The sequence below is a fragment of the Oncorhynchus nerka genome, linkage group LG4 (assembly GCF_034236695.1).
Source record: "Oncorhynchus nerka isolate Pitt River linkage group LG4, Oner_Uvic_2.0, whole genome shotgun sequence".
Lineage (NCBI taxonomy): Eukaryota > Metazoa > Chordata > Actinopteri > Salmoniformes > Salmonidae > Oncorhynchus > Oncorhynchus nerka.
The window spans coordinates 37151690-37175057 of NC_088399.1; the positions used below are offsets into that span (position 1 = coordinate 37151690).

General features: G+C 42.5%; 1 protein-coding gene across 2 annotated transcripts in view; it reads left to right on the forward strand.

Moving 5' to 3' along the window:
* The window catches only part of LOC115123355 (myosin-IIIb-like), a 53474-nt gene that overhangs the window by 21209 nt on the left and 8897 nt on the right, over positions 1–23368 (forward strand). For both annotated transcript variants that reach the window (XR_003862596.2, XM_029652694.2), the window contains exons 8-19: positions 204–329; positions 6313–6421; positions 6947–7063; positions 7195–7295; positions 11391–11477; positions 12236–12301; positions 12411–12524; positions 12958–13069; positions 15500–15543; positions 15748–15813; positions 15991–16110; positions 23242–23327. Coding sequence is in view for 1 of the 2 variants with exons in the window: in XM_029652694.2 (XP_029508554.1) it covers positions 204–329; positions 6313–6421; positions 6947–7063; positions 7195–7295; positions 11391–11477; positions 12236–12301; positions 12411–12524; positions 12958–13069; positions 15500–15543; positions 15748–15813; positions 15991–16110; positions 23242–23327 (1148 nt within the window). In the remaining variant the exon portion in view is untranslated. The remainder of the gene's footprint in view (positions 1–203; positions 330–6312; positions 6422–6946; positions 7064–7194; positions 7296–11390; positions 11478–12235; positions 12302–12410; positions 12525–12957; positions 13070–15499; positions 15544–15747; positions 15814–15990; positions 16111–23241; positions 23328–23368) is intronic.

A 23368-nucleotide genomic window follows, 5' to 3' on the forward strand; every position in this document is an offset into this window, starting at 1 on the left:
TGTCCGTATTGCCATGGGCTGGGATTTCACATTTTCTCCATGAACATCTGAATGTACTTTAATGTTCGACTAATTGGTTGATTGACCGATAAACGAATGGGTTGATGAATAAGCTGATTAACCAAAAGATAATTGACCAATTGATTTGATGATTGATTGACTGACAAAATGGACTGATATATATGTATATGTTGTGTCATCAGGAGAAGGTAGACATGATGACCATTCTAGCAGGGATCCTTTCTCTGGGAAACATCATGTTTGAGCCCACAGAGACCGACGCTCTCAGGGTCACCGACAAGTCCATGGGCTGGCTCAAAGCCACAGCCGTGAGTCTACTCTACAGCCTCCTCTCCTTTTCTTTCATCCCGTCTTATTTTACTTAACAAGGAAATGATTTGGATCAGGGCTTTCCAACTTTCCTGGAGAGCTACCCTCCTGTAGGTTTTCGTTCCAGGTACTATAACCTGATTCAGCTTACCAACCAGCTAATTACTAGAATCAGTTGAGCTAGATAACCTACAGGACGGTAGCTCTCCACGAACAGGGTTGGAGAGCCATGGTTTAGATACTTGAGGAACTTGAGGAAGATCTCTTTTTTTATGTTTATGGATTGATGAATAATCCATGACAATTCACCTTTGTCCTTTTTGTCAATTTATTCACCTTTGTCCTTGTTTGTCAACGGTTCCCTTTATCTGAAGTACAGTAATTACAGAAGCAACTGTCTGTTAACATTTACAATTTCCTTATTGACCTGTGGGTGTTTTCCAAATAGGCAATTCACATTTAGCTTGTTTTCCTCCAATAGTTTCATCCCTGACATTGACATAACAAAAGAGAGACTTCAAGAACAGTTCCAACAGTAGAAGAGTCCACGTGTTGGACTAATAATAATAGATTTTAGTAAGTTACAATTCATATAAGGAAATCAGTCAATTGAAAGAAATTAGACCCTAATCTATGTATTTCACATGACTGGGCAAGGGTGCAGCCATGGGTGGGCCACTTGGGAGCCAGGCCCAGACAATCAGAATGAGTTTTTCCCCACAAAAGGGCTTTATTACAGACAGAAATACTTCGATGCACCCCCTCAGACGAAGCTGTATGTGGAGGTCCTGGGCTGGCGTGGTTACACGTGGTCTGCTGTTGTGAGGCCGTTTGGACGTACTGCCAAGTTCTCAAAAACGACGTTGGAGGCAGCTTATGGTAGATAATTTAACATTAAATTCTCTAGCAACAGCTCTGGTGGACATTCCTGCAGTCAGCATGCCAATTGCATGCTCCCTCAACTTGAGGCATCTGTGTTGTGGGATAAAACTGCACATTTTAGAGTGGCCTGTTATTGTCCCCAGCACAAGGTGCACCTGTGATCATGCTGTTTAATCAACTTATTGATATGACACACCTGTCAGGTGGATGGATTATCTTGGCAAAGGAGAAATGCTCACTAAAGGATATAAACAAATCTGTGGTCAATTTGAGAAAAATAATATGTTTGTGCGTATGGAACATTTCTGGGATCTTTTATTTCAGCTCATGAAACATGGGACCAACACTGTACATGTTGTGTATATGTTATACATGTTATATATATATATATATATAGAGAGAGAGAAAAAATATTTTATATAGTGCCTTTCATTACAATGAGCATCTCAAAGTCCCTTACAAAATAAACTTTTAGCATTCTGGTAGTTATTGGACAATGGTCTTCCACAACTTCAGATGAAAGGTTGAGACCGTTCAGAAGGGCAGTAGGCCTAGCTTGAGTGGCGGGAGCTGCAATGGTAGCGGGATGGAGGGAGATCAGTCTGGTCCGGAGCTCTTCATCGGGCACCTTGTCTCCTGTTCCTCCTCCTCCGTAAGGCAGGTTGGTTCGTTAACTAACGAAATTATAGCAACCAGCTGGGTGATGCTTCGGCAAATGTTAAAGCGGCAGAAGACTAGGCGAGCCTCTCATCTCCTCACACTGCAGGCCACAGCCTTCTAGAAACCGGGGCAGGTGGCACAAAAAGCCGGTGCTGTGTTTCATCATTTAAAATTATTGCGTAGCCAGCCAGCTAGCTAGCCAATCCAAACAAACAAACTGATTTGCCACTAGCCCAGCAACTCCATTAGTCAATACCACCAGTCAGATATTTTAACTTGGCAACAGTCAGGAAGTTGTATATTTACATACATACTTATGTACAGGAGCTCTCAGCTTAGGCTGCTTCACTGATCCATTATAGTGGTTTAAACAGCAGAAGAGAGGTGCCCAAGGACTATGGTTGGGGGAAAAAACTAGTGTTGTCAGTCCTGAGCATTCATAGTAAAACAAACAAGGGGATTGTTGCGCTAATTGCTACAGTCCTCACATAATGACCATGGACCGTTCTAACATGGGAAGCTGCTTGCTCCTGGAGACAGTGTAGACACTTTTTTTTAGCGAAAGGGGTGTGTGTTTCCTGGTGTGCTGTTCAACTAGTTTGCATGTGTATGTGCATTATATTTAAACGTTCTACTGTGTCCGTTAGTTTGTGTATGCATAGATCCACATGCATAGATGCACAGATCCACAGGTGATAGTGGCGTGTGTGTGTGCATACATACGTGTGCCTTCTATTTGAACAGGTGAATGATTGCCCCCTCCTCCACAGTAACTCCCCCATAAGCAGCCTCCCAGGCAGGCAGGCTGGCGGTGATGGGCTGAGCCGACATCTGGCCAGCTCAGATAAGACACAGTGCTTGTAAAAGGTCACGAGGGGCTATATTTGGAGTTGAATGGAGAGGTATTGCTCACAATGCTAGGTGTACTTCCAACTGACGTAGGATCAGCTGCCCTTTGCCCAGGTTTTAATATGAGCAAAACAACTTCACAGATCCTGGTTATTGAGGTGATTCTAGCTCTAACAGCAGGGGTGATTTATTTGTATTTATTTCACCTTTATTTAACCAGGTAGGCCAGTTGAGACAGGTTCTCATTTACAACTGCGACCTGGCCAAGATAAAGCAAAGCAGTGCAACAAAAACAACAGAGTGGCACATAAACAAACGTACAGTCAATAACACAATAGAAAAGAAAAATATTAAATCTATGTGCAGTGTGTGCAAATGTAGGGAGGTAGGCAATAAATAGGTCATTAATATTGGAGTGATAGATGTGCAGATGATGATGATGTGATGTGCAAGTAGAGATACTGGGGTGCAAAGAGCAAGAGGGTATGTAATAATATGGGGATGAGGTAGTTGGGTGTGCTATTTACAGATTGGCTGTGTACGGGTACAGTGATTGGTAAGCTGCTCTGACAGCTGATGCTTAAAGTTTGAGAGGGAGATCTAAGACTCCAGCTTCAGTGATTTTTGCAATTCGTTCCAGTCATTGGCAACAGAGTAATTGGGGCGGCAGGTAGCCTAGTAGTTAGATCTTTGGACTAGTAACCGAAAGGTTGCAAGATCAAATCCCCGAGCTGACAAGGTAAAAAATAAATAATAATTTGTTGTTCTGCCCCTGAACAAGGTAGTTAACCCAGTGTTCCTTGGCCGTCATTGAAAATAAGAATTTGTTCTTAACTGACTTGCCTAGTTAAATGCATTTAAAAAAAAATGTTTTAAGTGTTGGCCTCGGGAATGCAATATACCTGCTGGTATAGACTTATAGATGACCTGACGAGAGCATACAGGTTGCAGTGGTGGGTAGTATTATGGGGCTTTGGTGACAAAACGGATGGCACTGTGATAGACTACATCCAGTTTACTGAGTAGAGTGCTGGGGGCTGTAAGTTGATTAAAGTTGATTAAACAGCATGATCACAGGTGCACCTTGTGCTGGGGACAATAACAGGCCACTGGGGGGGCGCTATTTTGTAAATGACATTACCGAAGTCAAGGATCGGTAGGATAGTCAGTTTTAATAGGGTTTGTTTGGCAGCATGAGTGAAGGAGTCTTTCTTGCGATATAGGAAGCCAATTCTAGATTTAATTTTGGATTTGAGATGCTTAATGTGAGTCTGGAAGGAAAGTTTACAGTCTAACCAGACACCTAGGTATTTGTAGTTGTCCGCATATTCTAGGTCAGAACCATCCAGAGTAGTGATGTTAGTCAGGAGGGTGTGGGCAGCAATCGGTTGAAGAGCATGCATTTAGTTTTACTAGCGTTTAAGAGCAGTTGGAGGCCACGGAAGTAGGGTTGTATGGCATTCAAGCTCGTTTGGAGGTTTAACACAGTGTCCAAAGAAGGGCCAGAAGTATACAGAATGGTGTTGTCTGCGTAGAGGTGGATCAGAGAATCACCAGCAGCAAGAGCGACATCATTCATATATACAGAGAAAAGAGTCTGCCCAAGAATTGAACCCTGTGGCACCCCCATAGCGACTGCCAGAGGTCCGGACAACCGGCCCTCCGATTTGACACACTGAACTCTGTCTGAGAAGTAGTTGGTGAACCAGGCGAGGCAGTCATTTGAGAACCCAAGGCTATTGAGTCTGCCGATAAGAATGCGGTGATTGACAGAGTCGAAAGCCGTGGCTAGGTAAAGCTCCGCCTTATCTCAGTTCACTGGTCACGATGGCAACACCCATCCGTAGCACGCGCTCCAGCAAGTGTATCTCACTGATCATCCCTAAAGCCAACACCTCATTTGGCCGCCTTTCGTTCCAGTACCCTGCTGCCTGTGACTGGAATGAACTGCAAAAATCGCTGAAGTTGGAGACTTTTATCTCCCTCACCAACTTCAAACATCAGCTATCTGAGCAGCTAACCGATCGCTGCAGCTGTACATAGTCTATTGGTAAATAGCCCACCCATTTTCACCTACCTCATCCCCATACTGTTTTTATTTATTTTTATTTATTTACTTTTCTGCTCTTTTGCACACCAATATCTCTACCTGTACATGACCATCTGATCATTTATCACTCCAGTGTTATTCTGCAAAATTGTAATTATTCGCCTACCTCTTCATGCCTTTTGCACACATTGTATATAGACTCCCCCTTTTTTCTACTGTGTTATTGACTTGTTATTGTTTACTCCTACTGCTATGCTTTATCTTGGCCAGGTCGCAGTTGCAAATGAGAACTTGTTCTCAACTAGCCTACCTGGTTAAATAAAAATAAAAAAAATGTAAAAAAATAAAAATAGTGGCCAGGTCAATGAATATGGCTGCACAGTACTGTCTTTTATCGATGGCGGTTATGATATTGTTTAGGACCTTGTGGCTGAGGTGCACCCATGACCAGCTTGGAAACCAGATTGCATAGTGGAGAAGATACGGTGGGATTCGAAGTGGTCGGTGAACTGTTTAATAACCTTGGCTTTCGAAGATTTTAGAAAGGCAGGGCAGGATGGATATAGGTCTAACAGTTTGGGTCTAGAGTGTCTCCCCCTTTGAAGAGGAGGATGACCGCGGTAGCTTTCCAATCTTTGGGGATCTCAGACAATACGAAGAGAGGTTGAACAGGCTAGCAATAGGGGTTGCAACAATTTCGGCTGATCATTTTAGAGAGGGTCCAGATTGTCTAGCCCAGCTGTTTTTTAGGGATCCAGATTTTGCAGCTAGCAGCAATGGTGATTAGAGCATGCTAGCAGCAAGGGTGATTAGAGCATGCTAGCAGCAAGGGTGATTAGAGCATGCTAGCAGCAAGGGTGATTAGAGCATGCTAGCAGCAAGGGTGATTAGAGCATGCTAGCAGCAAGGGTGATTAGAGCATGCTAGCAGCAAGGGTGATTAGAGCATGCTAGCAGCAGGCGTCTGATCACTGTAATTGTTTCTCCTTTTGTGATGCTAATGCTAAACTGTTGCTAATATAGACAAACCCAAAATGTTGGGTTGCTGACTCTGGTCCGCTGAATACTACTGGGTATACAGACATGAGCCGAATGTATATTTTGATTGAACTATACATTTTGAGGGCTAATTAGTAATAAAGTAGTACTACATTGTGAAATCTACAGCACTTGGTCTGTTTCCCCTTTTTGAAATTGATTAATTGAAAGTATCGTTGTCTGAGGATGGCCTTTGTTTGATATCTGGCAGGAATTTTGCATGCCTAGCATTGCCATGACCTTAGCTTTGCATGTTCAATAGGGCCACTTCTGGGTTAAAGGGGCCTTGGGGCTAGCATGGAGGTTGCTTTTGGTTGAAATGTGTGTCACTCACTATACCAGTGTATCACTTTATATCAGTGGTCTAAATGTTTGTGTTTATTTATGAACCTAGCAGTGATTTTTTGTTGTTGTGTGTAAAATATAACCTGTCTGCTTTGTGCACTTTCTATTTAGACCTATGTTTTTGTGTGATTTAATATTTGTGTGTGTTTGCCTTCTCAGGGTCAGTTTGGGGTGCAGGAGGAGGAGTTGCTGAGGAGTCTGACCTGTACTCTGTCTGTGATGAGAGGAGAGGCCATCCGCAGGCTGCACAACCAGCAGCAGGCTGAGGGTAAGGAGAAAAACACTCAAGCACTGGTCCGGGATCAACTTTCCCTACCACCATCACCTTAGCCATTACGAAGGAGGGCCTGAGTTAGTATTAACCACCATGGATACTAACTGTTCCATGGTGGTTAATGCTGGGTCCGGTTTCCTCTTTCACTGGGTCTTTCCATGAAACTGGAGAGCACAATGTTTGTGTAGCTACATAACTGACAATGCTAGAACACAAGTATGAACATAACAGGATACGGTTTCGTACAATCAATGTGGTGTGTCTTTAGCGCTTATTACTAGTGCCAACCAGGCATGTCCTTGAGGTACTTGGACAGCTTTGAGTTTTCACCCTAATGGTTAAGGCTGGGATTTAGGGAGGGTAAGCTGACCACAACATGTTTGGCTGACCAACTAGTGCAAATCGAGACAGCTTTTAGCATCAATGGGAGTGGGAAAAAAAGGAGCAAAAGCTCAATATGGAAATGCTATTAATGTTTTCAAGAGAGCTTGACTCCATTAATATGTTGTGTATTTGCAGATGCCAGGGACTCCATCGCCAAAGTGGCTTACGGGAGAGTATTCGGCTGGATCGTCAGTAAAGTTAACGAACTGCTGGCTCCCAACGTTGACTTTGACGTTGAGCTCAGTGAAATAGGTGAATTTCAAGGGGAAACTTTTTAAGGCTTCAAATGTAATAAAATTGCTAAACTCTTCATGTTTTATTCATCGCAAGTAGAGATGGTCGATGTCAGATCGACTGTTCTATTTTCTTGTTCTATAATACAGGTATCCTCGACATCTTCGGGTTTGAGAATTTTGCTGTTAACCGTTTTGAGCAGCTCTGCATCAACCTGGCCAATGAACAGCTGCAGTACTTCTTTAACCATGTAAGTGTAAATATCATTGCCACAAGGAAGTAGCCCTGTAATCTAGGGTGTTTCTCTATTTAAATCCCATAAAATGACAGCCTGTAGGGTTTGTTAACTTGAGACCCAAACATTTAACAGAAACATGTGGCCAGCTTGTCTCTTTATTTAGTATTAGTAGAAGAACAGGAAAATTGTGAAGATAGTCTACAATAGGTTCTGCTTTTTGAAATGGCTATAAATGCATATTCAGTGAAAGGCTTCAGAAAAATGAATTAGGTCCGAAAGTATTCAAACCCCTTGACCTTTTCCACATTTTGTTGTGTTATAGCCTGAATTTAAAATGTAGTAAATGTAGATTTTGTTTCACTGATCTACACACAATACCCCATAATGTCAGTGGAATTATATTTGTGATTTAATGACTGTGATGGGAGACAACTGAGGATGGATCAAAAACATGTTTACTTCACAATACTAACCTAAAAGAAGTGAGCCTGTAAAGAATACAAATAATGCAAACAGGAGGCATGTTTTGGAATAAGGCACTAAAGTAAAACTACAAAAAAAAGTGTCCAAGAAATGTACTTTATGTCCTGCGTACACAGCCTTATGTTGGGGCAAATCCAACACAACACATTACTGAGTACCAGTCTATATTTTCAAGCATAGTGGTGGCTGCATCATGTTAAGGATATGCTTGCAATCGTTAAGGACAGGGAAGTTTTTCAGTATAAAAAAAATACACGGAATGGAGCTAAGCACAGGAAAAATCCTAGAGGAAAAGCTGGTTGTCTGCTTTCCACCAGACACTGGGAGATGAATTCACCTTTCAGCAGGACAATAACCTAAGGCCAAATGTACACTAGGTTTGCTTACCAAAATGACAGTGAATGTTCCTGTGTGACCACTTGAACATCTATGGCAAGACCTGAAAATGGTTGTCTAGCAATGATCAACAACCAATTTGACAAAGATTGAAGAATTTTGAAAATAATAATGGGCAAGTGTTGCACAATCCTGGTGTGGAAAACTCTTAGAGACTTACCCAGAAAGACTCACAGCTGAAATTGCTGCCAAAGCTGCTTCTACAAAGTATTGACTCAGGGGTGTGAATACTTATGTAAATGTCCTATTTCTGTATTTAATTTTTAATACATTTGCAAACATTGAGTTTTGTGTGTAGATGGGTGAGAAAAATACATTTTATACATTTTCAGTTCAGGCTGTAACGCAACAAACTCTGGAATAAGTCAAGGGGTATGCACACTTTCTGAAGACACTGTACATATGCATGTGATTATGGAGTTAAAGACAGCTTATTTTTACTAGTCATGCTGCTGTAGTTTGGAGCACCATGCTCTACTAGTTAATATTACACAATTTATCTGTTGGGCCTTTTTTCAGAACCATGTGAGCACTGAGTATATTGGTTCAAAAGTATTGTCCACAAGTCCCACAAACAGTATTTGATACAAATGCCATAGGAAGAAAAAAATCCAACAAATGCCCACAAACCTTTTTGAGTAGATTTCCTGATATCCTTGACTTGCACATTGATAAACATGACACCAGATCAGGATGCGCAGGCTTTACTTTCTCCCTTAGGACTGAACTGTGAGGCCTCATCACCACAAGCCATGAAATCTCCCTTAACCCCTTTTCTTTTTGACATACAAAATGTTTATATGAAAGGGGGTCTGTGTTTAAGCTCTTGTTCCGCTTTCTCAAATTGCAGCACATATTCCACTCTGTCATTTGCAGCTTTTGAGTATTTCGATGGGTTTGGGTAGAAATCTGCCTATGATTATTTATCATTGTCGGATCACTACACTGTATTATACGCTGAGTGTACAAAACATTAAGAACAATTTCCTAATATTGAGTTGCATCCCCCTTTGCCCTCAGAACAGCCTCAATTCGTTGGTGCATGGACTCTACAAGGTATCAAGCGATCCACAGGGATGCTGGCCCATGTTGACTCCAATGCTTCCCACAGTTGTGTCAAGTTGGCTGGATGTCCTTTGGGTGGTGGACCGTTCTTAATAGACACAGAAAAACTGTTGTGCACGAGAAACACAGCAGCGTACCCTGTTCAAAGGCACTTCAATCTTTTGTCTTGCCCATTCACCATCTGAATGGCACACATACACAATCCATGTCTCAAGGCTTAAAAATCCATTTTTGACCTGCCTCCTCCCCTTCATCTACACTGATTTTAAATGGATTTAAAAAAGTTACATCAACAAGGGATCATAGCTTTCAACTGGGTTCATCTGGTCAGTCTGTCATTGAAAGAGCAGGTGTTCTTAATGTTTTGTGCTGTTATTCTATTGGAGTGGACTACATTATTTACACTGAACAAAAAATACACATGCATCAGTTTCAAAATGTTTACTGAGTTAGAATTCATATAAGGAAATCAGTCAAATGAAACAAATTCATTAGGCCCTAATCTATGGATTTCACATGACTGGGAACAGAGATATGCATCTGTTGGTCACAGATACCTTAACCTCTCTGGGATATGTGCGTCCCACCTGGCCAAAAGCCAGGGAAATTGCAGAGCGCCAAATTATAAATAAATTACTATAAAAATCAAACGTTCATGAAATCACACATGTAAGATACCAAATTAAAGCTTCACGTGTTGTGAATCCAGCCAACATGTCAGATTTCAAAAAGGCTTTTCGGCGAAAGCAAACGATGCTATTATCTGAGAGAAGCACCTCCGTAAACAAAGAGGGAGAAAACATATTTCAACCCTGCAGGCGCGACACAAAACGCAGAAATAAAAATATAATTCATGCCTTACCTTTGACAAGCTTCTTCTGTTGTCACTCCAATATGTCCCATAAACATCACAAATGGTCCTTTTGTTCGATTAATTCCGTCGATATATATCCAAAATGTCCATTTTATTTGGCGCGTTTGATCCAGAAAAACACAGGTTCCAGCGATGTGAAGTTGATGGATATTGGCGGAAACTGGAACACGCTGTCGTACATGTCGATCCAGAGCATCCTCAACATGCTCAATTGGTGACATGTCTGGTGAGTATGCGGGCCATGGAAGACCTGGGACATTTTCAGCTTCCAGAAATTGTGACCAAATCCTTGCGATGTGGACATGGGGAGGATGAATGGCACCACAATGGGCCTCAGGTTCTCGTCACAGTATCTCTGTGCAGTCAAATTGCCATCGATAAAATGCAATGGTGTTCATTGTCCGTAGCTTATGCCTGCCCATACCATAACCCCACCACCAATGGGGCGCTCTGTTCACGATGTTGACATCAGCAAACTGCTGGCCCACATGACGCCCACATCTGCCATCTGCCCGGTACAGTTGAAACCGGGATTCATCCATGAAGAGCACACTTCTCCAGCGTGCCAGTGGCCATCGACGGTAAGCATTTGCTCTCTGAAGTTGGTTACGACACTGAACTGCAGTCAGGTCAAGACCCTGGTGAGATGAGCATGCAGATGAGCTTCACTGAGATGGTTTCTGACAGTTTGTGCAGAAATTCTTTGGTTGTGCAAACCCTCAGTTTAATCAGCTGTCTGGGTGGCTGGTCTCAGATGGTAGAGAAATTAACATAATTATTTGGCAACAGCTATGGTGGACATTCCTGCAGTCAGCATGCCAATTGCGCGCTCCCTCAACTTGACAAATCTGTGGCATTGTGTTGTATGACAAATTGCACATTTTAGTGGCCTTTTATTGTCGAGAGCATAAGGTGCACCTGTGTAATGACCATGCTGTTTAATCAGCATCTTGATATGCCACACATGTCAGGTGAAAAAATGCTCACTATCAGGGATATAAACAAATAGAGCAATAGCTTTTTGTGCGTACGGAACATTTCTGGACGTTTTTATTTCGACTCATGAAACATGGGACCAACACTTTACATGTTGCATTTATATTTTGGTTCAGTGTAATTAAATGCATAAGGCTTCTTATGGCAATTTTGTGACTGAAGGCAACACACAATTGAATGTGCCAACTTCTAATGAAATGATTAGGCAAAGCACTTCTGAAAGAAAGTGTGAATACCTGTTGTAATTTTGTTTTTCGTTCATACGTCTTCGCATTTATTTTGTTGTCCTGCAGCACATCTTTCTGATGGAGCAGAATGAATACAAGGAGGAGGGCATCGAGTGGGAATCCATTTCCTTCAAAGACAACAAGCCTATCCTGGTAAAAATATATTTCCTCTCGTTTCTCATCACTTAGTATTCTTTTTCTCTCTCAACCTTTTTTCTTTCCCCCTTTTACACCCTCCCTCTCTCCGTTTCCCTCCCATCTCTCTCAGTAATAACACAGACTGGTTGTTTAAACACAGTGTGAGTCTGCCAGACAGACCAGAACAAAGTGACCGAGACCCCAGGAAGGGGTTATGCTGACGGGGCAGTGTTCAGTCACATACCAGGAGCTTAATGGGCACTTCTGCTTTTAGCCTGTGGCATCCTCATCTGTCTATATGGATGCCACTGGTTTCATTTGGCCAAGAATAGTGTCCCTGTCCAATGCTGAAGGTATGAGTACAGCCAGTCTGTAAGCTATGGGATAAGATGGACACATTAGTTGTTGTGGGAAGGATTCTAACTCGAGTTGGGCCTAGGGCAAGTATTGCACAACCTGGATCCACAGCTCCTGTTCTGTGTACCCACTCTAAGTCCTAATGCCTACAGAGCACTATACAACTTGTAGAGCATTTTACAGTGCAGGGGCCATAGTCAATAAAGATCGGGGAACAAGGTTTTCAGGATAGGACTAAAATATATGAACCTTGTACTGTGAGAAGGCATGTTTTAAAGTCATGTAGTTGTGTACCATGTTTCAATCAGTTAACAGTTGGCAAGATTAACTCAAATATGCATTTTCACAGTAAAGAACTGTATTTGTTTAGGTGTTTTTCCTACAACTAATTAATTTGATGTGCTTCTCTCCCGCAGGACCTGTTCCTCACTAAACCCATTGGAATCCTTTCTCTCCTGGACGAGCAGAGTGCCTTTCCCCAGGTACCTAAGTGGTCTCCATACAGTTTTTGGGGGAAATTACCCTCCCCTACATCTTTGTCTTAATGTATATGTATTCATTCTAATTTCTTATCACTATTTGTGCCCTCAGGCGTCAGACAGAGACTTTGTGGACAAGTTGAACAGTAAATTTAAAAGCAGCCCCCACTATGAGGTGGTCCGGAGTCACAGCCCCCTCTTCACTGTGGTTCACTATGCTGGGAAGGTGAGGTTACATTCATACATTACTTTATAATAATAGTTAATCTAACTGTCCAGTGTTTCCAGTTTCTATTACATTTGATCTATAATTAATTATGTTAAAAAGCAGCTTTTCTGCGAATGTAATGATGTGGGCGCACACCGGTCTTTAAAAATATTCATGCAAATATTCAAGTAGACCGCTGATTGGCCAGCTCATCCTTCTCAGGATTTGTGCTCTGGGCACAAATACGAGTATAGGATGAGTCAACAACATTATTTGGGTATGAGTTAACATAATATTAACTCTTAAAAGTGAGATTTTCACTGGACAGTTACTTGTATAATGCCTAGGAGTTGTGTGTTTATAACTGCATCTATACTACATCATGACTGCATTATAACTCATTATGAGTGTGCTTATGAAGCATAGCTAATTCTCTCCTTTCTGTGTCCAGGTCCAGTATAATGGACTAGGCTTTCTAGAGAAGAACAGAGACACCATCCCAGCCAGCATCAGAAGCCTCTTCATTAACAGTGTCACGCCCCTACTCAGTCTCCTCTTCGCAGGTACATGAGGGAATCTGAATGTTTCTGTATTCAACAGCTCTGCATTTTGCCAGAAATTACCCATGTTTTTATTACTGCACAATCGCTGATTTATGTATAGTACCAGTCAAAAGGTTGGGCACACCTACTCATTCAAGCGTTTTTATTTATTTTTACTATTTTCTACATTGTAGAATAATAGTGAAGACATCACAACTATGCAATAACGCATATGGAATCATATAGTAACCAAAAAAGTGTTAAACAAATCAAAATATATTTGAGATTCTTCAAAGTAGCCACCCTTTGCCTTGATAACAGCTTTGCACACTCTTGGCATTCTCTCAACCAGATTCATGAGGTAGTCACCTGGAATGCATTTCAACAAACAGGTGTGCCTTATTAAGATAATTTGTGGAATTTCTTTCCTTAATACGTTTGAGCCAATCAGTTGTGTTGTGACAAAGTAGGGGTGGTTTAAGAAGATAGCCCTATTTGGTAAAAGAACAAGTCCATATTATGTCAAGAACCGCTCAAATAAGCAAAGAGAAATTAGTCCATCATTACTTTAAGACATGAAAGTCAGTCAATCCAGAAAATTAAGTACATTGAAAGTTTCTTCAAGTGCAGTCACAAAAACCATCAAGCACTATGATGATAGTGCCATGGTGCTTGCCTACGGAGCTGTGAGGGGAACGGCACCTCAGTACCTCCAGGCACCTCAGTACCTCCAGGCTCTGATCAGGCCCTACACCCAAACAAGGGCACTGCGTTCATCCACCTCTGGCCTGCTCGCCTCCCTACCACTGAGGAAGTACAGTTCCCGCTCAGCCCAGTCAAAACTGTTCGCTGCTCTGGCCCCCCAATGGTGGAACAAACTCCCTCACGACGCCAGGACAGCGGAGTCAATCACCACCTTCCGGAGACACCTGAAACCCCACCTCTTTAAGGAATACCTAGGATAGGATAAAGTAATCCTTCTCACCCCCCTTAAAAGATTTAGATGCACTATTGTAAAGTGGCTGTTCCACTGGATGTCATAAGGTGAACGCACCAATTTGTAAGTCGCTCTGGATAAGAGCGTCTGCTAAATGACTTAAATGTAAATGTAAATGTAATGACTGGCTCTCATGAGGACCGCCACAGGAAAGGAAGACCCAGAGTTACCTCTGCTGCAGAGGAAAAGTTTGTTAGAGTACAAGCCTCAGAAATTGGATCCCAAATAAATGCTTCAGAGTTCAAGTAACAGACACATCTCAACATCAACTGTTCAGAGGAGAATGCATGAACCAGGCCTTCATGGTCAAATTGCTGCAAAGAAATCACTACTAAAGGACACCAGAAAGAAGAAGAGACTTGCTTGGGCCAAGAAACATAAGCAATGTACATTAGACCAGTGGAAATCTGTCCTTTGGTCTGATGAGTCCAAATTTGAGATTTTTGGTTCCAAACGCTGTGTCTTTGTGAGATGCAGAGTAGGTGAACGGATGATCTCTAGATGTGTGGTTCCCACCGTGAAGCATGGAGGGGAGGAAGTGTGGGGGTGCTTTGCTGGTTACACTGTCAGTGATTTATTTAGAATTCAAGGCACACTTAACCAGCATGGCTACCACAGCATTCTGCAGCGATATCCCATCGGGTTTGCGCTTAGTGGGACTATCATTTTGTTTTTCAACCAATGACAATGACCCAAAACACACCTCCAGGCTGTGTAAGGGCATTTTGACCCAACAAGGAGAGTGATGTAGTGCTGCATCAGATGACCTGGCCTCCACAATCACCTGATGTCAACTCAATTTGAGATGGTTTGAGATGAGTTGGACCGCAGAGTAAAGGAAAATCGGCCAACAAGGGCTCAGCATATGTGGGAACTGCTTCAAGTCTCTTGGAAAAGCATTCCTCATAAAGCTGGTTGAGAGAATGCCAAGAGTGTGTAAAGCTGTCAAGGCAAAGGGTGATTACTTTGAAGAATCTCAAATATAAAATATATTTTGATTTGTTTAACACTTTTTTTGGTTACAACACGATTCCATGTGTGTTTTATTCATAGTTTTGATGTCTTCACTATTATTCTACAATGTAGAAAATAGTCAAAATAAATAAAAACCCTTGAATGAGTAGGTGTCTTTTGACTGGTACTCTACGTTTGTGTACACCGTGAATGTTGATCTGTAGCTATTAAATCAGTTCTGTAAAGATGCGTAACATGGATCAGAGCTGACACAATGACGTGGGCTTGTTTCCAATGTGGATTTGTGGACAAATATACCCCCTGACCTCTTCTTAGAAAATTATGTAGGATTTAAAAAAATAAATAAATGGGTACTCTTATCTTAACATAGCATTCACAGACTCAGTTTGAGAATGGTTCTAGTTTAAAATATTGATCACTGTCTGTCTGGCATCTCGCATCTAATATTCACTTATGATTCATATTTGATGTCTTTTCAGCCACAATCTCCAGAACAGGCACCTTGATGCCACGCAAAGCCAAGGTAGGCACTGTAGATCATAAAATATTCAGAAGTCCAGTTTGAAAAAAATTCACCAAAGGTAACAGAATATGATATACAGTAGATTCTGTAGAATGAATTACTTTTGGTTCCAAACAGCCAGGGTCATATTTGGACCTTTCTTACAGTGCAAAAGTCAGAGCCAGAATGTGGGTTTAAATGATTAAACATCTTTTTTTCTTTTAGCTCATGCAAAAGGCAGATGACAACTTTAACTCAACTAGGAAACAGTCGGTCGGGGCCCAGTTTAAGGTAAGGCAGACGTCGACTTTGTTACACATCTGGATTTATACATTTCCTATTTCTGAGTGTTATATTTCAAAATGATGTATGAACAATAATGAAAACCCCTGTAAATATGCCTACCTATAGACTGAACTGCTGTAAAATAAATGTGCACATATAATGGTTAGTGTGTCATACCTTCAGCACTCTCTGGCTGTGCTGATGGAGAAGATGTTTGTTGCCAGTCCTCACTTTGTCCGCTGCATCAAACCTAACGGCAGCAAGCTTCCTGATCAGGTGGACAACAAAATAGTCATGGACCAGGTGAGAACCAATATTTAATATGTTATTTTAGATGTACTGTAGGCATGTCTATCTTACATTACCTTCATCAGTAGCAGCATTTCCTTTAGATTATTTCCTATGCTGGATGCACAAGCCTGAAATGACACCAGTCGTTTTGTGCATTTACAGTTTGACCCCTTTTTCAGAATAATCCATGCTTTCAAAAGCTAAGGAAATGGTACATTACAAAATCTACACTACCGTTAAAAAGTTTGGGGCCACTTAGAAATGTTCTCGTTTTTGAAAGAAAAGCACATTTTTTGTCCGTGAAAATAAAATTGATCAGACATAGTGTAGACATTGTTAATGTTGTAAATGACGATTGTAGCTGGAAACGGCAGAATTTTTTTGTGTAATATCTACATTGTAGAGTTGCAAAGAAAAAGACATATCTTTTATTGAGATGGGCAAAAAACTGGGACATGCTTAACACCCCGGCCATCCTACAATCCAAGCTTGATGCCCTCAATCTCACACACATTATAAATGAACCTTCCAGGTACAACTCCAAATCCGTAAACACCGGCACCCACATAGATTTACATTTACATTTAAGTCATTTAGCAGACGCTCTTATCCAGAGCGACTTACAAATTGGTGCATTCACCTTATGACATCCAGTGGAACTGCCACTTTACAATAGACTTGCCAAAACTATAGTTTCTTAAAACGAAATTTATGGAGTTCCGACTTCAACTATATAGTGCACTATTTTAGACCAAGGCCCTATTCCCTATATATAGTGCACTACTTTAAACCAGATTCCAAACAGAATAAGGTTCCATTTCAGACAGCCCTCTTCCTCCTCTAAATGACAGTATTAAGCCTGTGGCCATCCTAACTAACTCGCCCTCCAAACACACCTCTGCTGTTTTTCAATCTCAGCGATTACTGCCTCATTGCCTGCATCCGTAATGGGTCTGCGACCAAACGACCACCCCTCATCACTGTCAAACGCTCCCTGAAACACTTTTGCGAGCAGGCCTTTCTAATCGACCTGGTCGGGGTATCCTGGAATGACATTGACCTCATCCCATCAGTAGATGATGCCTGGCTATTCTTTTAAAAGTGCCTTCCTAACCATCTTAAATAAAATAAATGCCCCATTCAAAAAATGTAGAACTAGGAATAGATATAGTCCTTGGTTCACTCCAGACCTGTCTGCCCTTGTCCAGCACAAAAACATCTTGTGGCGTTCTGCATTAGCATCGAATAGTCCCCGTGATATGCAACTTTTCAGGGAAGTTAGGAACAAATATACACAGGCAGTTAGGAAAGTTAATGCTAGCTTTTTCAAACAGAAATGTGCATCCTGTAGTAGTAACTCAAAGTTCTGGGACATTGTAAAGTCCATGGAGAAAATGAGCACCTCCTCCCAGCTGCCCACTGCTCTGAGGCTAGGAAACACTGTCACCACCGATAAATCCACTATAATTGAGAATTTCAATAAGAATTTCTCTACGGCTGGCCATACTTTTCACCTGGCTACCCTTACCCCAGTCAATTGCCCGGCACCCTCCACAGCACACCCCCAAAGCCCCCACCCCCAAAGCTCCTTTACCCAAATCCAGATAGCTGATGTTCTGAAAGTGCTGCAAAATCTGGACCCCTACAAATCTGCCGGGCTAGACAATCTGGACCCTCTCTTTCTAAAATGATCTACCAAAATTGTTGCAACCCCTATTACTAGCCTGTTCAACCTCTCTTTCGTATCGTCTGAGATTCCCAAAGATCGGAAAGCTGCCGCGTTCACCCCCCTCTTCAAAGGTGGTGACACTCTAGACACAAACTGCTTACAGACCTATATCTATCCTACCCTGTCTTTCTAAGGTCTTCGAAAGCCAAGTTAACAAACAGATCACCGACCATTTCGAATCCCACAGTACCTTCTCCGTTATGCAATCTGGTTTCAGAGCCGGTCATGGGTGCACATCAGCCACGCTCAAGGTCCTAAACAACATCATAACCTCCATCGATAAGAGACATTACTGTACAGCCATATTCATCGACCTGGCCAAGGCTTTCAACTCTGTCAATCACCACATTCTTATTGGCAGACTCGACAGCCTTGGTTTCTCAAATGATTGCCTCGCCTGGTTTACCAACTACTTCTCTGATAGAGTTCAGTGTGTCAAATTGGAGGGCCGGTTGTCCGGACCTCTGGCAGTTGCTATGGGGGTGCCACAGGGTTCCATCCTTGGGCCGACTCTCTTCTCTGTATACATCAATGATGTTACTCTTGCTGCTGGGGATTCTCTGGTACACCTCTACGCAGACGACACCATTCTGTATACTTCTGGCCCCTCTTTGGACACTGTGTTAACTAACCTCCAGACGAGCTTCAATGCCATACAACTCTCCATCCGTGGCCTCCAACTGCTCTAAATGCAAGTACAACTAAATGCATGCTCTTCAACCGATCACTGCCCGCACCTACGCGCCCGTCCAGCATCACTACTCTGGACGGCTCTGACTTGGACTACGTGGACAACTACAAATACCTAGGCGTCTGGTTAGACTGAAACTCTCCTTCCAGACTCGCATTAAGCATCTCCAATCCAAAATTAAATCTAGAATTGGCTTCCTATATCGCAACAAAGCATCCTTCACTCATGCTACCAAACATACCCTATTAATACTGACCATCCTACCGATCCTCGACTTCGGTGATGTCATCTATAAAATAGCCTCCAACACTCTACTCAACAAAGTGGATGCAGTCTATCACAGTGCCATCTATTTTGTCACCAAAGCCCCATACACTACCCACCATTGCAACCTGTACGCTCTCATTGGTTGGCCCTCGCTTCATACTCGTCGCCAAACCCACTGGCTACAGGTTATCTACAAGTCTCTGCTAGGTAAAGCCCCGCCTTATCTCAGCTCACTGGTCACCATAGCAGCACCCACTCGTAGCACGCGCTCCAGCAGGTATACCTCACTGGTCACCCCCAAAGCCAATTCCTCCTTTGATCGTCTTTCCTTCCAGTTCTCTGCTGCTAATAACTGAACGAACTGCAAAAATCTCTGAAGCTGGAGACTCATATCTCCCTCACTAGATTTAAGCACCAGCTGTCAGACCAGCTCACAGATCACTGCACCTGTACATAGCCCATCTGTAAACAGCCCATCTATCTACCTACCTCATCCCCATACAGTATTTATTTATTTATCTTGCTCCTTTGCACCCCAGTATCTCTACTTGCACGTTCATCTTCTGCACATCTACCATTCCAGTGTTTAATTTCTATATTGTAATTACTTCGCCACCATGGCCTATTTATTGCCTTAACCCCCTTAACTTACCTCATTTGCACTCACTGTGTATAGACTTTTTGTTTTCTTTTGTTCTGCTATATTATTGACTGTTGTATTTATTCCATGTGTAACTCTGTGTTGTTGTATGTGTCGAATTGCTATGCTTTATCTTGGCCAGGTTGCAGTTGCAAATGAGAACTTGTTCTCAACTAGCCTACCTGGTTAAATAAAGGTGAAATATATATATATTTGTAAAGAACACAGACACTGGATAGAGGAACTCTGTTTAGAAGGCCAGCATCCCAGAGTTAATGAAGCTGCAAGTTAAGGACTTGTGAGACACTCTAATGTACTTGTCCTTTTGCACAGTTGTGCACCGGGGTCTCCCAGTCCTCTTTCTATTCTGGTTAGAGACAGTTTGCGCTGTTCTGTGAAGGGATTAGTACACAGCATTGTACGAGATCTTCAGTTTCTTGGCAATTTCTCGCATTGAATAGCTTTAATTTCTCAGAACAAGAACAGACTGACGAGTTTCAGAAGAATGTTCTTTGTTCCTGGCCATTTTGAGCCTGTCATCGAACCTACAAATGCTGGTGCTCCAGATACTCAACTAGTCTAAAGAAGGACAGTTTTATTGCTTCTTTAATCAGGACAACAGTTTTCAGCTGTGCTACCATAATTGCAAAAGGGTTTTCTAATGATCAATTAGCCTTTTAAAATGATCAACTTGGATTAGCTAACACAACGTGCCATTGGAACACAGGAGTGATGGTTGCTGATAATGGGCCTCTGTACGCCTATGTAGATATTCCATAAAAATCAGCCATTTACAGCTACAATAGTCATTTACAACATTAACAGTGTCTACACTGTATTTCTGATCAATTTGATGTTAATTTAATGGACAAAAAATGTGCTTTTCTTTCAAAAACATGGACATTTCTCAGTGACCCCAAACTTTTGAACGGTAGTGTATGTGAACTGCACAGTTTAATGCGAAAAGTTTTATAAACACAGTATCGGTCTATATTGTGGTTTGGGCCAACTCCAGAGAGGGTTGTGTTCAGTACACATGAAATGGAAGAAAATGGACTGAAACTATCTGAACTTGACCAATAAGAAACACTTTGCAAAGCGTTTTGCTTCAGTGTGCCCTAATGAACAAGACCCAGTCCGGGTAATCAGTGGTTAGCTAAGCAGCAGCATCTAGGCTAGTGTGTCAGTGTCTGACTGACGGGTGGTGTGTTAATAGGATGTGGATTTGGCCCCAGGGGAGGGTTAGTATAGCCCTGATGAAACAATGAAGCTGGTCAATACCCTGCCGTCAGTGAACACTGCTGTCTAATCTGACAGCAGGGTTCTTTCTTCCCTCCCTCTCTCATCTATAATCAATGCTTTTTAATGTGATTGTCTAGGCCTGAACTGATATAACAGTACAATGCAGTGTTGGCGGTTGGGTAGACAATGGTTTAACTGAAACAATGGTTAATAACTGTGACATTTGTGGTGGGTAGTCTGTGTTAAAGCTGATTTAACTTCTTATTCATTATTACCTTTATTTAACTAGGCAAGTCAGTTAAGAACAAATTCTTATTTTCAATGACGGCCTAGGAACAGCGGGTTTAACTGCCTGTTCAGGGGCAGAACGACAGATTTGTACCTTGTCAGCTCGGGGGTTTGAACTTGCAACCTTCCGGTTACTAGTCCAACGCTCTAACCACTAGGCTACCCTGCCGCCCCGGGATCCAATGTATGTGGTTATAATGGCATGATGTTTACAATGTTCATCATTGAGCTCTCTGCTCTAGCTCTATTGCTCTCCATACGCAAGACTAGTTGTTAAGACTATGTTGAATCGTTTTTAAATTGTTTTAAAAACAATCCCTCCCCTCATCACCATCATAACTGTGCTTTATGTTACATTGCCACCTGCTGTTCAGCTTTGATATTGCATTTAGTTGTTGAAGTAAATCCTGTAGGTCTCTGATATGGGCATCAATTACACCTGATTCTGCTTGGGGTATGTGGAACATACACTGCTCAAATAAAGGGAACACTTAAACAACACAATGTAACTCCAAGTCATTCACACTTCTGTGAAATTAAACTGTCCACTTAAGAAGCAACACTGATTGACAATAAATTTCACATGCTGTTGTGCAAATGGAATAGACAACAGGTGGAAATTATAGGCAATTAGCAAGACACCCCCAATAAAGGAGTGGTTCTGCAGGTGGTGACCACAGACCACTTCTCAGTTCCTATGCTTCCTGGATGATGTTTTGGTCACTTTTGAATGCTGGCGGTGCTTTCACTCTAGTGGTAGCATGAGACGGAGTCTACAACCCACACAAATGGCTCAGGTAGTGCAGCTCATCCAGGATGGACATCAATGCGAGCTGTGGCAAGCAGGTTTGCTGTGTCTGTCAGTGTAGTGTCCAGAGCATGGAGGCTCTACCAGGAGACAGGCCAGTACATCAGGAGATGTGGAGGAGGCCGTAGGAGGGCAACAGCCCAGCAGCAGGACCGCTACCTCCGCCTTTGTGCAAGGAGGAGCAGGAGGAGCACTGCCAGAGCCCTGCAAAACGATCTCCAGCAGGCCACAAATGTGCATGTGTCTGCTCAAACGGTCAGAAACAGACTGCATGAGGGTGGTATGAGGGCCCGACATCCACAGGTGGGGGTTGTGCTTACAGCCCAACATCGTGCAGGACGTTTTGCATTTGCCAGAGAACACCAAGATTGGCAAATTCGCCACTGGCGCCCTGTGCTCTTCACAGATGAAAGCAGGTTCACACTGAGCACATGTTACAGACGTGACAGAGTCTGGAGACGCCGTGGAGAACGTTCTGCTGCCTGCAACATCCTCCAGCATAACCGGTTTGGCGGTGGGTCAGTCATGGTGTGGGGTGGCATTTCTTTGGGGGGCCGCACAGCCCTCCATGTGCTCGCCAGAGGTAGCCTGACTGCCATTAGGTACCGAGATGAGATCCTCAGACCCCTTGTGAGACCATATGCTGGTGCGGTTGGCCCTGGGTTCCTCCTAATACAAGACAATGCTAGACCTCATGTGGCTGGAGTGTGTCAGCAGTTCCTGCAAGAGGAAGGCACTGGTGCTATGGACTGGCCCGCCCGTTCCCCAGACCTGAATCCAATTGAGCACATCTGGGACATCATGTCTCGCTCCATCCACCAACGCCACGTTGCACCACAGACTGTCCAGGAGTTGGCGGATGCTTTAGTCCAGGTGTGGGAGGAGATCCCTCAGGAGAACATCCGCCACCTCATCAGGAGCATGCCCAGGCGTTGTAGGGAGGTCATACAGGCACGTGGAGGCCACACACACTACTGAGCCTCATTTGGACTTGTTTTAAGGACATTACATCAAAGTTGGATCAGCCTGTAGTGTGGTTTTCCACTTTCATTTTGAGTGTGACTCCAAATCCAGACCTCCATGGGTTGTTAAATTTGATTTCCATTGATACATTTTGTGATTTTGTTGTCAGCACATTCAACTATGTAAAGAAAAAAGTATTTAATAAGAATATTTCATTCATTCAGATCTAGGATGTGTTATCTTAGTGTTCCCTTTATTTTTTTGGAACAGTGTATTTTCATAATGAGTGAGACATAAGGCAATACAGTAACACTTGACATCCAGGTCCTATACTGGTGCAGTAACTTTATTATTACAATAGTGATTATTACAATAGCAACATTGTTGTCACATAGGACTTTGGAAATTGCTTTATAATTGCATAATACTGGAGTTTTGTGTTATTTTAGTGTTCCCTTTATTTTTTTGAGCAGTGTATATTATTTGATAACAAAGGATAATTCAAATGTTTCCAGCTAAGGTACAACGGCCTGCTAGAAACCATCAGGATACGAAGAGATGGCTTCTCCTGGCGACCATCGTTCAAAGAATTTGCTCAGAGGTGTGTGTGTGTGTGTGTGTGTGTGTGTGCATTAATTGTAA